We start from the raw sequence: 18888 nt of genomic DNA on the forward strand, positions 1-18888 counted from the left end.
GGAAACAATAAAACCAAAATGCTGACAAGTTTCTCACCGTGAGGGTTTCTCAATAAAATCAAATCCTACTATGTCATCAACACCCAAGGCCTTAAGCTGCAAAATCACATTAGATAGGTTGCACCGGTTAATCTCTGGCTTTGTCGAATCCTCAAGCTTCTCGAATTCACTTTCTAGATATAGACAAAAGCATTTTCCAGGTCCTTCACGCCCTGCACGGCCACTGAACAACAAAGCTAACAATCAGTTTGTTCGTACTTAATAAAGAATTCCATGTATATGTTAATTTCAGAAAGATTGTTTAGCAATAATAATTATGCAAATGACATCACTCATTATAACCAACATATGATATGTAAGAACAACTACACATAAAATCACAATTAAAGAATGAGCTATGATACAGAAAAGAAAGTTTAAGACTTGAAAAGGCATCATAAAGATAAAAGAAATAAAAGGTTACATCACTCAGTTTAATTTCATTTTCTGATAAAATATATAACAAGCTTTATAATAAAGAGATTCCCAATGGACATGCATAGCAAAAAAAAACACGTGACAAAAACAAATTGAAAAATATACCAAAAACAATATGCCAGATTTGTATCTAAAAAGTATTTGTTCAGCAATGCCGTGTGATGTGAGAAAAAGGTTTTCTACACTAAACTACATTAACACTGGAAAAACTGTCATCCTCGATTAAACAGAGAAAAGCTTTTCAGGTTTTTGTTGACTAAATTAAAGCAACAATCAACATTAAGCACACTAAAACAGAATCTTGCACCATACCTTCTTTGCAGTGCCTGGGATTTCGATGTAGGTACTATAATCAAAGATTCCATGTCTTTTTCAGAATCATAAGAACATGCTTTGACAAAGCCAGGATTTATTACATACTTTACTCCAGGAATTGTTACTGATGTCTCAACAATATTAGTTGCCAATATTACCTAAGAAAGAAATAGAAAGATAACTTGAATCCAACTAAAAGCAAGTGAGTACCCATTCGATTATTATTTAAAATTTGCATCAAATCTCATAAAAACAGGTGGATGCCCAATTATTTTTTACAAAATAAAAAAAATTATAGTGTTCATAGGGATTATGTCTAGCTGAGCTGAAATTTACCAAATCATAGGAGGTAGTTGTTATGGAAAAGCTGGTAGCACTTACAGTGAACCTTACTTGAAAATAGATTATATATGAATTTGTTTCACTTGAAAATAGATTATATATGAATTTAAAAGCATGTGCATATGCATATTCAACTCTAAAATGAGGCCACCAGCATTTTACTTTAAATTGTAGATATAGTCAAATAAAACAGAATGCCTCACGATATTTAATAGAAACCTAGACCAAATATATCAATCATTTTAAATATTTGAATCCAATTTTACAAACGCCTAACTTAAATATATTTTCCCTTTAGTTTTACTGAATCAGTTGAGAGATAGAGCAAATGAAAAATGAATGCAAAAATGAGATACTTTGCAAAATCCAAACGGAGCTGGTGCAAAGACCCGCAATTGCTGCTCAGATGGAAGAGCTACAAATATAGGCACAACTTGAAGCTTCTCACTCCCTTCAGGAAACTGAGTGAGTCTGTCATTGATAAGCTTTTCAACTGATTCAATCTCTTCTTGACCAGTCAAAAATACTAGTATATCACCAGGGTCCTCCTTTGAATGAATCTATAGATCAATGACATGAGTTTAAGCAACAAAGCTATGAACTTTGTTTCTCAGTCATCCATCACTCACTACATTGTTATAACCGTATACCATATGATTTAATTTATAATATATACGCGACAATATCGTTGGATGATTCAATGCGCTAATGAGAATGAATGGAGTGAACCATCGCATGAGTTATGAAGCTGTAAATACCATAAATGCATATGTAGAAACCAAGAGTGATGCACTGTAAAATATCTAAAGATTTCTCATTACAATCAAATAAAATATCGATTACATTATATTAGATTAAATGAAATGGTTATTAATTAAACATATCACCTGGAATATTGTTATCAAGGAAGCATCTAAATAGTCTTCTTCTGGATGGCATGTGTAAAATATATCCACAGGAAATTGTCTCCCTTGGATGTGAACAAATTTGGCATTGCCAAAATACTCGGAGAAAGTGCGAACATCAAGACTAGCAGACATAATTATTAGCTTCAATGGAGCATACTTTTCGTGGTTATCCTTTTTAAGAAAACTTCTGCTCTGACCATTGTATTCTTTCTCCAGTGACATACCAGCATTCACATTCTTTTTTCTAAAGTTAATGCCCTAATCATCAGCAACAGATCTTGACCGAGTAGATTGTACATTTTTTAGTAGGGACAGCAAGACATCAGTGTGGACAGTTCTCTCATGTGCTTCATCAACAATTATAACAGAATACTTGGAAAGATATGGATCCAACAATGCTTCCCTATAAGCATAAAGAAACACATTAGCTATCCTATACAAAAAGCTGCACTTACAATCTACAGAAAACAGATATTTCAAATTGAAATCTCCTTAGCTGCTTCAAATCATATACAACTAAAATCCATGTCAAAGAGGACAATTTGTGAAGAACGTGGTTTGGTTAACTCATTCTTAAAAAAATAACTTAAAACAAATGGCAGAGAGACACCACCAAAGCAAATCATAATTTCTTCCGTATTTCAGTATTGAGAAGAGCAGCGAATTCTGATTGGCCAAGTTCCCAGTAAAAGTCTCACAAAATGAATCTTACTGGAAAACGGAAAAAGATATCCAAACATCCATGTTACACGTATACCTTAGAAGCAATCCATCTGTCATATATTTAATTCTTGTTGAGCTGGAAGTAGTATCATCAAATCTAACATAGTACCCAACTTTCTGGCCCAACTCAACACCACATTCTTCAGCAACCCGTTTTACAACTGTAATGGCAGCTACACATCTCGGATGAGTTATCCCAATCACTTTTCCATCATGGCAAAATCCAGCACCAAACAGGAACTGTGGAATCTCTACACAGTTAAATGGAATAAATAGAACATGGTGAAAATTTTCTATGCTTAAAAGCCTTTTTTCCTTTGCTTTTATAGAAAAACTAAATAATGAATTATATAAAAAATAAGATGTGACCTACGTGTGGTTTTTCCACTTCCTGTTTCTCCAACGATAATCGAAATATCATTCTTTTGGACCTTTTCAATGAGTCTTTTCTCAACTACAAGAGTACACAATGACGACAACAAGCATACTTCGGATTATCACAACACAAGACGAAAATAACTAGGAAAAACATAACAAGGAAGAAAATATAAAATCAAGCTCAGCCAATACCAGAAGCTTTCGGGATAGACTTTCTCTGCTGTGCTATCTTTTGCCTTCTAAAAAAGGAAACTATAAATGTTACAAAACAACAACACTAAAATTACAGTCAAGTTTATCCTCCCCTCCTCCTCCCCACCCCTCCCTCCTTTCTCTTTTTCCAAAGTGATTACAAACGTGATTCTTTCATTCGTGGGTTTGGAGGAAATAATGAATTTTGACATGTATTGCAGAAATCCATACCATGCAGAGAATTCAGTTTGACGATTCTGTTTTTCATTAGAAAATTTTCCGGTAGAACAAGGGTTATGGTTTCTCTTAGCCATGGAAGGCATTTCAAAAAAATCCAAAACTGTTAATTTGGAGATGTGAAAGTGGCTACCACTGAGATTTTAAAAACTTGCTGCAAAAGAACAGCAAAGAGGATACCGAGTTAGGGCCTATCTGATATATTCTGCTATCCAACTATGAAACAATTACAACAAATCTTTAGTTAGGTCTCAAAAAATTATCTTCCATAACAAAAATCTTACTATAAGTCGTGAATCATACTCTCTCTTAAATATTAAGTTAACATGGAAAAAGCACTTCAGTCAAGGCAGCAATGCCGGAAAATTGCATAAGATGATTGATATTTTGGTAAATATAACTATTATATTATCAGTATAATGTAATTTACATAGCATACACATATAAATATAAATATACGTACATATATGTACAGATTTTTAGAAATATGATATTATACATAGTTGTCAAAACTGAATCGGTGATCAAACCGGTCAGACTACTGGGTTTGAAATACATATCTTCACCAACAATTTAACAATAATCAAGTCTCACTTTCTAAAAATAACTAATACGAAAATAGACATAAAATTAGTCAATACTACAATACTATTTTAATTTAACACAATAACAGTGACAATCAATTAGGCAATTAGCAATCAATTCTAATTAAGCAATTAACAATTACACTACAGGAACGGAGCTTATTAACAATCAACAATCAAATAGGCAATTAATCAATTCTAACAGAATCTATTAGCAATTAACAATCAATTTTAACACAGCCTATTATCTAATTCTAATCACACTATCACATTGACAATCTATTAGAACGATTAACAATCACATTACAGCAACGAAGACTATTAACAATTAACAATCAATTCTAACAAGACTCTATTAGAAATTAACAATTAATTCTAACAAATAAAATATGTATAAGGACCAAGTTTCTAAAAACTGGATTGGTCATCAAACCGCTCTAGCTACTAGTTCAATAGTTTATTGGTCCAATCGGTTCAACCGTGATTCAACCGAAAAACTGTTTTATAACAAAAATAAATTATAAATAAATACCTTACATCATAATTACAGCAAATACAATTGAATCACAAAACATAAAACAACATCACATCACTATAAAAATCACAAAACACAACAGCACAATTAATCAATAATCATATAATCTAAACACAACTAAGTCATCAAGATAGTTACAATACAACACATTACTGTATAAAAATCACAAAACACAACATCATCACAATAGAGCAGCCATAGTTAATCAATAATCAATTAATCATTCAATAATTTCAATTTCAAACACAATTAAGTCATCAAGTCAATCACAATCAAAGTACAATTGAGTCACAAAACACAACAGTACATCACTATATATAAAAAAAATAAAACAGCAGTACAATTTTAATAAAGACTAACAAGGTTAACCAGTGAACTAAATTAACTAATCCTTCAATGATTCAATCCAAACTAAGAAAACAAAGTAGCAAATGTACAATACAGCATCAGAGCGGAGCTAACCATTCAATGATTCAAATTTCAATCTGAGTACTACTAGCAGAATCCCAAACAAAAATCAATGTTTTGGGCAAAGAATGAAAAAGAATAGAAAACGAAAATTAAAATCAATGAAGGCCATTGCCTTCGTTCTAAGCAGTTGAGCAAACAATACAATTCAATTATAATAAAACAACAATCCATAGCAACTCACTCCAACCAGTAATCTCAATAGTAAAAAATATTCAAAATTGTTCAACAATTATTCAAGACTTTAGGGGTGTTTGCGGTGCTGTTTGCTTCAGTTATTTAGGAAAAAGTCATCCGATCCGATCGTTTATTAAAACTGCAGTTCGATTTGGTTCGATTTTTTGCAGAGAGGTTTTGGAGGTCAACCAGACCGATCAGATGATCGGTTTTTGGTTAACCCGGTCGAACTGGCCGGTCCGGTCCGATTTTCAGAACCTTGGTTTCGAGTGCGGCTGGCTAGGTCGTCTACTTGGCGTTGGGAGTTGGTTCATTTAGGGTTATTTAGTGACTCGGTTCGGTTCGATTTTTTCAATTTTCAGTTTTCGATTTTTTAGTTCGGTTAGTCGATTTTGTTTGGTTTGAATCGATTTTGAACATCCCTATATTCAACCCAGTAGCAAGTAACAACACCAAGGTTCACAGATTGACTAACAACAATTATTTAAAATTATCCACAATCCTAAATCACAATAATGAAAAATCATAGTTCACAGATTAGCTAACAACAATTAGTGAATTATAGTTTCAAAAAAAAAATTATGATTATATTTTTACTAAATTAGTGAAGAAATAAATATTATACACTAATAGTTAGATTTTTTACTCTTTTATAATAACTAATATGCGGAGACAACTTATGAGACACTAATAGTGTATAATATGATGAGATAATATAATCAAAATAAAAATTAATAATCTTAAAAAATAATAAAATTAAAGATAATTAAAGATGTTTAAGATAAGATTGAAGAAATATATTTTTTTATCTATTAGAATTATGGATGAAGATAAAGAATGTTTTAGATATAATTTTTTAAATTTGTTTCTAATTAAATAGGATTAAGAAATAAATAAATTTATTCTTTAAATTAGTCTTAAACTCAATATTGATAACTTAAACATGAAAATTAATATTTTTAAATTTGATTAATTTTTTTTTTGTTGGAAGTAAAATTCTCAACTATTCCTGCGTTGAAAACCAAGAACTAATTTCTAGCTTAGTTGAAATTCACATTTTGATGGTAGTAAATTCAACACAAAACCTAGTAGTTACTATACATACTTCATTATCTACAAATCGAAATCCTAAACAGAACACTTTGGGTTAGTTTTTTAAATTTACCAAATACTCATAATGTATTAGTTAAACAAAAATATTATAAGCACATAAAAAATTGGGGAAGACTCACATAAAGATGCCCAAAATAACTTTTTTTTTAAGTTGTTGAGGTGTCATTTTATGATTGGTTGTTTATTAAGAACCGGTTAATAAAATCTATGTCTAAACCAGGTGCTTTAACCCCCGGTTCGACCCGTCCGATTTAAATAAATAAGTCCGAGTAATTTTTTCCCATTAAATCTATGAAACTACGTCATTTCACGGTCCTCTTCTCCTCCCTCAACATCACTGTCACAGCAGCTCCCTCATCTCTCACCGTGCGTCTGTGCCGCATTGCTCTCGAACCCAAGTTCTCTCCCTCTCTCGGCATCGGTCTCTCTCACTGCCTCCGATAAGCTCGTCGTCGCTCTCCTACGGTCTCCGGTCTCGCGCTCCTTCCCTGTCTTGTCACTGCCTCGCAGTCAATGTCGCGCCGTCGTTGCGCCTATCGTCGCCAGAGACAGAAGCAGCAGGTTACGGGACTTCCTCCTCATCTTCAGCAACTTTCGCCGTTAGCTTCCTCCCCGCCGTCGGCTTCCTTCACACAACCTAGTCCCAATTTGGGGAGTTCCAACAAATTTTCCTGTTCTTTCCTTTTCTGTTTTGTTGCTGTCTTTGATTTTTTTGCTGACAATATCAATGAATTAGTCTCTTTGTTATTGAAAAAAATCATATTGATTATGAACCTTGAATAATTTGTTGATGAAAATTCACTGAGCTAGTTTTTTTGTTGATGAAAAATCATTGAGATAAATTTGTTATTGATCTGAATTTTGAATTTGTTGCTGTTCTACTCAAATAATTACTTAGCTACATCTTTTCGTCACTAAAAATAATCACTGAGTTGAATTTGTTAATTTACTGAGTTGAATTTGTTAAATAATTTGTTGATGAAAATTCACTGAGCAAGTTTTTTTTGTTGGTGAAAAATCATTGAGATGAATTTGGTATTGATAACTGTTACGGATCCGGCCCACGAATCCCACGACCCAGGATAGTCCCCAAACCCGGCTACCCGGATCCGACCCTCCGAAACCTTCTAGAAGGCCGAAAACCGGCCCACTAGAATTTCTAACCAACTTTCGAATTCAAACGTCTCCCTTATCTTAGTCAAATAAGATAAAGATAAGAAAGCTATCATCACCTATAAATAAGAGGACCCAGGTCCCTCCAGGTATTCATTCATTCCTCACACCTTATACCTCTCAGATCCATTCTGACTTGAGCATCGGAGTGTCTTTGCAGGTACCTCCCCCCTTTGCTCCAGTCAAGTGGTCCGGCATCTGCCTCGACCCGCAGGTTTCCGATCCATCTCTCAACCCATACCAGAGACATCTTGTACATTGGCGCCGTCTGTGGGGAACCACCACCGGTTGAGTCGGAATGGCGGACGGATTTGAAGAGCATTCCATCAGCCACCATGACGACTCCAGAACACGAAACCCTACTCCCGAACACCAAGAAGCCATACTCCACGGAAGGATAGCAAGTGCCGTCCATAACAAGGAAGACGGTCCCATCTTCACCAAAACTCAACATCCCGAGAAACCAGAAGACAGGTCAGCCCAAATAATCCAAGAACTCTGCCACCGAGTACAAGAACTCGAAGATCGAATTGTCACCAAGGAAAAGCACAATGCCGAATACGGAAGTCACGCGACCTCCAGATCCAGGTCTCGCCACGGCAGATCGCCAGAAAGGCGACACGCCAAGAGGCACGACAGAAGCACCTCACGTAACCAAGGACACGACAGATCATTAGAGCGGCGACACAGCAAAAGATACGGCCGCAGTACCTCCCGCGACCCCGTTCACACGGACGACGACCAACGACACCGAGAAACCAAGTGCACGAGAAACGATCACACAATAATGGGAGCTACCCCCTTCATGGAAAGAATCTTAAAAGCAAAACTCCCCAAAGGTTTCGATAAACCCACGGACATGAAGTATGACGTAACCAAAGACCCCCAGGAACACCTGACGGCCTTTGAGGCCAGGATGAACCTAGAAGGCGCGGCTGACGCTGTCCGATGCAGAGCCTTTCTGGTAACCCTAGCGGGGCCGGCAATCAAATGGTTCAACGCTCTCCGCAACGGATCCATAACTAGTTTCCACGACATCTCGCGAAAGTTCATGGCCTAATTTACAACCAGAATCACTAAAGCTAAACACCCCATCAGCCTACTAGGGGTCACACAGAAACAAGACGAATCCACAAGAAAATATCTCGGCCGCTTCAACGACGAATGCCTAACGGTTGACGGACTCACGGACTCCGTCGCAAGCCTCTATTTAACCAACGGGCTCATGAACGAAGATTTTTGCAAGCACCTTACCACCAAACCAATATGGACCATGCACGAGATCCATAACATCGCCAGAGATTACATCAACGACGAGGAGGTCAGCCAGGTCGTCGCTGCCAACAAACGACAACATAACAACATCCAACACGGCAACCCGGCACCGCGGCATAACCCACCAACCAGAGAAAATCAGAGAGACCACCCCAAACCAACAAGCACAAACCGACCACCCAGAATCGGGAAATTCTCTAATTATACACCCCTAACAGCCTCAATTACTGAAATATACCACTAGATAGCAGATCGAGGTATCATCCCAAAAGCTCGACAACTTAAAGAAAGAACAGGCGGCAATAAAACCCTTTTATTGCGATTACCACCGAGGTTACGGGCACAGGACACAAGACTGTTTTAACCTTAAAGATGCCCTCGAACAATCCATAAGAGACGGCAAGCTACCAGAGTTTGCCAAACTCATCAGAGAATCAAAACGCGCAGAAAGGGACAGGTCGCCAGAAAGAGAAGGACGCAACCCGCGAACACAAAAACAATCCCCTAGGGAAAGCATGGACGACGACCCAACCATAATATTAAACATCATCATGGGCAAAGACATATCAGGCAAGTCAAAATCTTCACTAAAAAAGGACCTCAAAATCCTCGCCGTTAGAGACCAAACCCCAATTATCGTTACTGACAACACGGTAACTTTCCTACCCGAGGACTGCCAGCACGGCACCTCGGCCGAAGACGCACCTTTCGTCATCTCGGCAAGAATCAGAACAGAACTAGTACGAAGAATACTGGTGGATACTGGTGCAGACTCTAATATCCTCTTCCGAGGAGCCTTCGACAAACTCGGGCTCCGCAATGACAACCTCCAAACACACCGCAACAGCGTCATGGGACTCGGAGATAACTTCCTCAAATTAGACGGTTCCATCACCCTCCCACTCACCATAGGGTCAGGCAACCAAAGAAAGACAATTTTATCCGAATTCGTGGTCCTAAAAGACTCCACCGCCTACAACGTCATCCTCGGAAGAAAAACAATCAACGACTTCTCCGCTGTCATTTTTACCAAATACCTCCTTATGAAATTCACAACGGAAGACGGCTCCATCGGTAACATCCACGGAGACTGGGAAGTCGCAGCAGAATGTGACAACACCAGCTTAGCTTTACGAAAGAAGTCTCGTAACGCAACTGGGATATTCCTAGCCGACCTGGACGCCCGGCAAGACGGCCAACCCCGGCCAGAACCAGAAGGCGACATAGAAAAACTACAAGTAGGGCAAACCAAAGACGAAGACACTTTCATCAATAGGAATCTCCCATATGACCTCAAAGAAGATCTTTCCCAATTCCTGAAACAAAACAGGGACCTGTTCACGTTCACACCAGCCGACATGCCCGGAATAGACCCCGACCTAATGTCCCACCGACTAATCGTAGATCCCAAAGCCAAACCCGTGGCACAAAGAAGACGAAAAATGTCCCCAGACCGAGCAGCCGAGGTCAAAAGGCAAGTAAAAGCCCTGCTCGAAGCAAACTTTATCAGGGAACTACACTACACAACGTGGCTGGCGAATGTCGTGCTAGTTAAGAAATCCAACGGGAAATGGCGAATGTGCGTCGACTACACGGACCTCAATAAAGCCTATCCAAAAGATGCCTTCCCCCTGCCAAACATCGACGGATTGGTAGACGCCGCATCCGAACACCGGTACCTCAACTTCATTGACGCATACTCTGGCTACAATCAAATACCTATGCACCGACCTGACGAGGAAAAAACGGCATTCATCACCCCCGACGGGACGTATTGCTACATAGTCATACCCTTCGGCTTAAAGAACGCCGGAGCCACCTACCAATGGCTCGTCAACAAAATATTCCAGAACCTATCCGGAACAAAACTAGAAGTCTACATAGACGACATGCTCGCCAAGACCGAATCCGGCGAACAACTCATCAGCGACCTCAAGGTCATAATGAACACCCTACAAAAGCACCAAATGCGACTCAACCCGACAAAATGCGCCTTCGGAATGGAGGCAAGAAAGTTCCTCGGCTTTATGATCACACAACGCGGAGTTGAAGCCAACCCAGAGAAATGTCGTGCTGTCTTCGAGATGACAAGCCCAAAAAACCTTAACGACATCTAAAAGCTCACCGGCCGACTGACAGCGCTATCCCGCTTTCTCGGAGCATCGGCTCAAAAGGCAATCCCCTTCTTCAGACTGATGAAGAAGGGAGCCCCCTTCAAATGGGAAGCAGAATGTGAAGAAGCATTCCAACATTTCAAGAAAGTCCTAGCAGAACCACCAGTCCTCGCCAAACCCCAAACAGGGGAGGCTCTCTACTTATACCTCTCCATAACGGAAGAAGCACTCGCAGCAGCACTTGCGCAGAAATTGTGATTACACTTTAATTATGTAAAATTCATTGCTCTTTCTTTCCCTGGTAATGGCGCCAAAAACATGATGCCAATACCATGGTTCACAACTTCGCACAACTGACCAGCAAGTGCACTGGGTCGTCCAAGTAATACCTTACGTGAGTAAGGGTCGAATCCCATGGAGATTGTTGGTATGAAGCAAGCTATGGTCACCTTGTAAATCTCAGTCAGGCGGATATAAAATAGTAATGGGGTTTTCGAAAACAATTAATAAAATAGGGATAGAAATACTTATGTAAATCACTGGTGAGAATTTCAGATAAGCGAATAGAGATGCTTTCGTTCCTCTGAACCTCTGCTTTCCTACTATCTTCATCCAATCAGTCTTACTCCTTTCCATGGCTGGCTTTATGTGATACATCACCATTGTCAATGGCTACTTTCGGTCTTCTCTCGGGAAAATGATCCAAATGCCCTGTCACGGCACGGCTAATCGTCTCGAGGCATCACCCTTGTCAATGGTTTCATCTTATCCTCTCAGTGAAAATGGTCAACACACCCTGTCACGGCACGGCTATTCATCTGTCGGTTCTCGATCCTGCTGGAATAGGATTTACTATCCTTTTGCGTCTGTCACTACGCCCAGCAATCGCGAGTTTGAAGCTCGTCACAATCATTCAATCATTGAATCCTACTCGGAATTTAGAAGCGAAATAAGATGAATTAAATAGAAAATAGTAGTACTTTGCATTAATATTTGAGGAACAGCAGAGCTCCACACCTTAATCTATGGAGTGTAGAAACTCTACCGTTGAAAATACATAAGTGATAATGGAGTTCATTGGTCTCGGCCCCAGAGGGGAACCGGAGTAACCAAGACTCTTCTGATCCGAAGATAAAACTCAGGATGTCTAATACAATAGTGAAATGTCCTATTTATAATAAACTAGCTACTAGGGTTTACAAAAGTAAGTAATTGATGCATAAATCCACTTCTGGGGCCCACTTGGTGTGTGCTGGGGCTGAGCTTTGAGTGTTGCACGTGTAGAGGTCCTTCTTGGAGTTGAACGCCAGTTTTGGTGCCAGTTTGGGCGTTCAACTCTGGTTTTGGATCCTTTTCTGGCGCTGGACGCCAGAATTGGGCAGAGAGCTGGCGTTGAACGCCAGTTTGCGTCGTCTATTCTTGGCCAAAGTATGGACTATTATATATTGCTGGAACGCCCTGGATGTCTACTTTCCAACGCAATTGGAAGCGCACCATTTCGAGTTCTGTAGCTCCAGAAAATCCATTTTGAGTGCAGGGAGGTCAGAATCCAACAACATCAGCAGTCCTTCTTCAACCTCTGAATCTGATTTTTGCTCAAGTCCCTCAATTTCAGCCAGAAAATACCTGAAATCACAGAAAAACACACAAACTCATAGTAAAGTCCAGAAATGTGAATTGAACATAAAAACTAATGAAAACATCCCTAAAAGTAACTAGCTCCTACTAAAAACATACTAAAAACAATGCCAAAAAGCGTATAAATTATCCGCTCATCAGCACTCATCCGCGAAAACGAGAAGAAAGAACAAAAACCCATATACTTCATAAGCAAAGTCCTGCAAGACGCGGAAACTCGCTACTCACGCCTAGAAAAGTTAGCTTTCGCACTCCTCACGGCCTCCCGGCGCCTGCGACAATACTTCCAGGCTCATTCTGTGACGGTCCGAACCGACCAAGCGGTCAAACAAGTACTACAAAAACCTAACCTAGTAGAAAGAATGCTAGCATGGTCCATCGAGCTATCCCAATTCCAGATCAAGTTCAAACCCCGAAATGCAATCAAAGCACAAGCTATGGCCGATTTTATCGCCGAGATGACCCCGGGAAACTCCACCCCCGAATCATGGAAACTACACGTCGACGGCTCATCAAACGTCACCTATGGAGGCGCAGGAGTCATACTCGAGAGTCAAAACGGGATCACGATCGAACACTCAATACGATACGAGTTCCCAGTTTCAAATAATCAAGCAGAATATGAGGCCCTCCTGGCAGGCCTAGCCCTAGCCAAGGAAGTCGGAGCAAAGGTCCTGGAAGTGAATACCGATTCACAGGTTGTCAGTTCCCAAATTAACGGAGACTACCAGATGCGAGATCCCCTACTCCAACAATACCTTGCTAGAGTACACGAAATGAAAGGAGGATTCGATCACGTTACCATACAACACGTTCCTAGGGAACGAAATGCCAGGGCAGACCTACTTTCCAAACTAGCCAGCACCAAACCAGGACACGGCAACAAGTCGCTAATTCAGGAAGTCGTCAGATCACCATCCATATCGACCACGATTAACGCCTATCTGACACTCTCTAGCCAAGGATCATGGACCTACCCTATCCTACAATACCTCCTCAACGGAACACTACCAGAAGACCCCAAAGAGGAAAAACGAACAAAATGGGAAGCCGCCAATTACACACTCATTGCGGGACAACTATACAAATGCAGATTCTCGCAACCTCTCCTCAAATGCGTCGAATCTGGGGATACAGAGTACATACTCCGCGAAGTCCATGAAGGTTGTTGCGGCAACCACATCGGGGGTAAAACCCTGGCCCAAAAAGTCATCCGGGCCAGATACTTCTGGCCCACGATTATCCGAGACTCCATGCAGCTGGTAAAAAACTGTAATAAATGCCAAATGCACGCCAATATCCACCAGGCCACCCCGCACCAACTCAGCATTATATCGGCAGAACGGCCATTCGGTACCTGGGGAATCGACCTCGTCGGGCCCTTTCCTACGGCACCCGGTCAACTCCGGTATCTCATCGTCGCCATAGATTATTACACTAAATGGATCGAGGCCGAATCCCTGGCCTCCATCACAGCAATCCAATGCCAAAAATTCCTTTGGCGACAGATCGTAAGCCGGTTCGGGATCCCCGAGATCGTCATTTCAGACAACGGAACCCAATTCACCGATAGGAAATTCAGAGAATTCCTAGAAGGGTTGCACGTATCCCACCGTTTCAGTTTGGTAGAACATCCCCAAACAAACGGGCAAGTAGAATCCGCAAATAAAATAATCGTCAAAGGACTAAAGAAGCGACTTGACGAAGCCAAGGGACTATGGGCCGACGAACTCAGATCAGTCTTATGGTCGTATCGAACAACCCCCCAAACGGCCACCGGGGAAACCCCTTTTTGACTAACATATGGCGTGGAGGCCGTCATCCCGGTAGAGATAGGAGACCCAAGCCCAAGGAGAACGGTCGGGGGCAATGACGAAGAAGAAGAACGAGACCTCACCGACGAGGTAAGAGGCATAGTCCACATCAGAGAGCTAGCCCTAAAACAAAGAATCAGTCTAAGGTACAATCACGGCGTCATCCAAAGAGAATTTGTACCCGACGACCTCATCCTACGACAAAACTTAATCGGAGCCCCAACCCCGGGTGAAGGAAAACTCACCCCCAACTGGGAAGGACCATACAGAATCAAGGCGGTAATCGGAAAGGGAGCATACAAGCTCGAACGGCTAAACGGCGACGAAGTCCCGAGGGCATGGAACGCTGCCAACTTGCGACGATACCACACTTAGACTGACCCCCTAGGTCATCCCTTAACTTTGTTTTTTCCCTATTTGTTTCCTCCTTTATTTTATTTCGCTTAGTCTTCTTTACAACAAATTTTTCTATTTTCTCTTTAAGATTTTAATGAGGCCCAACCATCAATAAAATTCCATTAAGCTATTTTCCTAAGCACGGAATAAAAGCACGGCCAAAATTGGGGGACCGATCACCCCCCGGGCCCTAGATACGGATATCCACAAAAAATTGACCTCACGATGGTCCGCTAACCAAACAAAGGGAATGAGTAAATTAAAAAAGAACGGCTTAAAACGGAATATACAAAAAGGCACAAAACAGCCCAACCAGTGTAAAATGAACTTCAAGTCACGATTACACGGCCACACGGCCAAAATCCATAAAAACAAAATAAACTTCAAGTCACGATTACACGGCCACACGGCCAAAATCCATAAAAACAAAAAATCCAAAATAGTCATAATCACAACTACTCGAGGTCGACAATCTCGCCATCACGGACAGTCTTGAAAGCTCCCATCACAAACACGTCCGCATCAGGCGCCAACACCAAAGCTTGAGCTCTCATCGTCTCCTCGGTAGCAGCAACAGCTTCCTTCACATCGGCAAGCAACACAGCTTTTTCCTCTTTTAAAACCACGACCTCCGCTTTCAAATCAGCCACCTCACCCTTCAGCGAACCAACGTCAGCCAAAAGCACGGCTGCCCGGGACTCCGCATCCGAAGCTTTCCTTCGCTCCTCCCCAAGTTGAGACAAAAGAAAAGTCTCAACCTCGGAAAGACGAAGGATCTCAGCACCAGACTCCTCGGATGACTTCTCTGCCCGCTCCCTCGCCGACTCGGCATCTGCGAGCAACCCCTTCAACCTCGCAATCTCGGCCTGAGACTGACGGAGTTTTTTGTCCAAAAGGCCCACCTGAGCCATTACAGGCTCGGCCTTCCAGACAATCACAGCAGAACGAAGGAGGGAACGATAGAGAGACTTAGCCTGAAAGGTCACGTCACACTCACGGAAAAAATCCTCCGTGCTGGGCATAAGATACTCATCAATGAAAGCCGGAGCGTCGAAACGATGATCCATTACCGATGGCACCGCACCATCCCCTTCTGCCAAATTCTCACTATCATCATCCTCTAACTGCTTTCGCTTACGGGAAGCACCCTCCAGCGACACCTCAACCACATCATCATCAACCCCCACACCCCGACCCGACCCTTCAGTCCCACCTCCAGTCAACGTGAGATCCTCAGAAACAGTTCTCGTTTCATCACTAGGTCGCGAGATCGGAGTAGAGGGAGTAGCACCGGAAGGAGTCCCCTGAGACAACTGAGCCTTCAACCACGCAAGGGTCATCAAACCTCCAGCCATCTCAACTGCGAAAAAGACAAAAAGAAGGAAAAAGCCTAAGTATCCAACTCGGAAACAAAAAAAAAAGGGCTCACACACCAACATAGGTCCGACAAGCGACCGGGTCACCCATCACGTCCCGAGGATTAAGGGGACACTCCCCAAACAACTGCCATAGAACAAGAGCGACATCCCGATCCTCCGCAGTTAAGAACTCTTGCGTCACCCGAGTGAGAACGGACGGCCCCGCCCCAAAATTCCAATACATGGGGAACCGCCGCTCACCCTCCAATGTCAACCAGAACGAATGATGCCCCCTCGTAGGACGGACATTAAAATATCCACTCTTAAACCCATGAAAAGAATCTTCATACAAACCGAAGACCCGGCGATGGGGCTGAGCTCTAAAAGTCATATACCCCTTCTTGTGCTTCCCTTCCTTGGTCGGAAGGGTACTAATAAACCACTATTTTATGGTTTATCTGGTGCTCAATTGAGTGGTTTTTATCAATTCTTTACCCACTTATTCATACTAATTGCATGGTTTCACATTTACCTTCCTAATTATGTGCTATGATTGAAAACATGCTTCTTTGGCCTTTATATTGCTAATATTAATCCTCTCTTATTACCATTAGATGCCTTGATATGTGTGTTAAGTGTTTTCAGAGATTACAGGGCAGGAATTGCTTAGAGGATGGAAAGGAAGCATGCAAAAGTGGAAGGAATACAAGAAACTGAAGGAACTGCTAAAGCTGTCCAGCCTGACCTCTCTGCACTCAAACGGTCATAACTTGAGCTACAGAGGTCCAAACGATGCGGTTCCAGTTGTGTTGGAAAGCTAACGTCCGGGGCTTCGATTTGATATATAATATGCCATAGTTTCCCTGATGATAGGCGACGCAAACGTGTGCTCCACGCGACGCATCGCAGTGACAAAATCAGCGTGTTTGAATTCGCAACCAGCGAATTCTGGGCTGTTTCGGACCCAGTTTGTGGCCCAAAAAATACAGATTAGAGGCTATAAAGTGGGAGAATACATGCATTCATAAAAAAGCTTTTCATATTCAAAATTTTAGGAGTAGATGTAGTTTTTAGAGAGAGAGGTTCTCTCCTCTCTCTTAGGATTAGGATTGGTTGAGTCATTGGAGACACTTGAGTTATCAAACTCATTGTTGATTGAAAATTGGAATTCTTCAAGAATTAATTCGAATTCCAATAACTCTAACTTTTCTCAAGGAAAGACTAGGATCTGAGGAATAAAAATTAATTCATCCACTTAACTTACCTTCATAGTTAGAGGTTAACAAAGTGGGAGAAAAATCCAATTCTCATCACAATTGATAAGGATAACCAGGATAAGACTTCCAGTTCTTATACCTTGCCAAGAGCTTTGTTATTTATTATTTTAACGACTTGTTATCTTACATTACTTGTTCCTTCTTTCCAAAACCCCCAATTTACAAGACTCATAACTAATAATAAGAACACATCCCTGCAATTCCTTGAGAAGATGATCCGAGGTTTGAATACTTCGGTTATCAATTTATTTAGGGGTTTGTTACTTGTAACAACCAAAACGTTTGTACGAAGGGATTTCTGTTGGTTTAGAGACTATATCTACAACGCGACTATTTTTATAAAATTCTTTACTGGCAAAAATCCTAACGTCAAAATGGCGCCGTTGCCGGGGAATTGCAAACGTGTGCCTTATTATTGGTTATTGTAAATATTTACTTTTTGCTTGTTTATTTGTTTTTATTTTTGTTTTTATTTTTTTCCTTTTCATAAATTAAGAGGTTATTGGTTTTTATTTAGTTATTAAAAAAAGTTTTCGAAAAATTTTTTCTTAGTGTTCATCTTGATCTTCAAGTTGTTCTTCGTGTTCATCTTGACCTTCAAGTTGTTCTTAGTTGTTTTCTTCATTTTGATCTAAAAATTTTAAATTTGGTGTCATTTTATTGTTTTTCTCTTTTCTCATTAAATTCAAAAAAAATTCAAAATTTAAAACTCAAATTTCAAATTTCAAGTTTCAATTTTCAAAATTCAAATTTAAAAATTTTCAAATTTCAAATTTCAAATTTCAAATTTCAAAATTCAAATTTCAAAAATTTAAAATTCAAATTTCAAAATTTCAAATTTCAACTTTCAAAATTTAATTTTCAAATTCAAAAATTTAAATAACCTTTTAATTTCAATTTGTTTTTATTTTTGTTTTTAATTTTTATTTGCTACTATGAACTCTCACCCCCTTCGCTATGAGTCTGGTTACAATGAGAACAGGCATCAAGGTTGGAACAATCAAAGATGGGAGGAGCCACAAGGATTTGATCAACCCTCTTGGCGACAACCACCTCCAATGGACTATCAACAACCACCACCATATGCCTATGAACCATTTCCTCAACACAACTTTGAACCACCAAACTCACAAGCCCCTTTACACCATTCACCTCCATATGATCCTAACCCTCATCCACCATACCAACCACCTTATGAACCATATGAACCATATATAGAACCACCCCAATTCCAACCCAATTACTCCTAAGAACCACCACCTCCATATGCATCATGTCCATATCCATCACCCCAAGCATCAACGAAGCAACTCAAGGAAACATGTGAAAAATTTAATGCCACACTTCATCAATTGAATCAAGCAATAAATCAATTAGCTTCCCGACGTTCGGAC

At 40.4% G+C, this 18888-nt stretch overlaps 1 protein-coding gene and 1 pseudogene across 1 annotated transcript; one reads left to right on the plus strand and one right to left on the minus strand.

The window, feature by feature from the left end:
* The window catches only part of LOC107627043, a 13654-nt pseudogene extending 5834 nt beyond the window's left edge, over window positions 1-7820 (minus strand).
* On the plus strand, window positions 13012-14445 carry LOC107627044. The gene has a single exon (XM_016329922.1). It carries the CDS (start codon window positions 13012-13014, stop codon window positions 14443-14445), a length of 1434 nt encoding a protein of 477 aa, XP_016185408.1.

Source organism: Arachis ipaensis, chromosome B02, assembly GCF_000816755.2.
Source record: "Arachis ipaensis cultivar K30076 chromosome B02, Araip1.1, whole genome shotgun sequence".
Taxonomy (NCBI): Eukaryota; Viridiplantae; Streptophyta; class Magnoliopsida; order Fabales; family Fabaceae; genus Arachis; species Arachis ipaensis.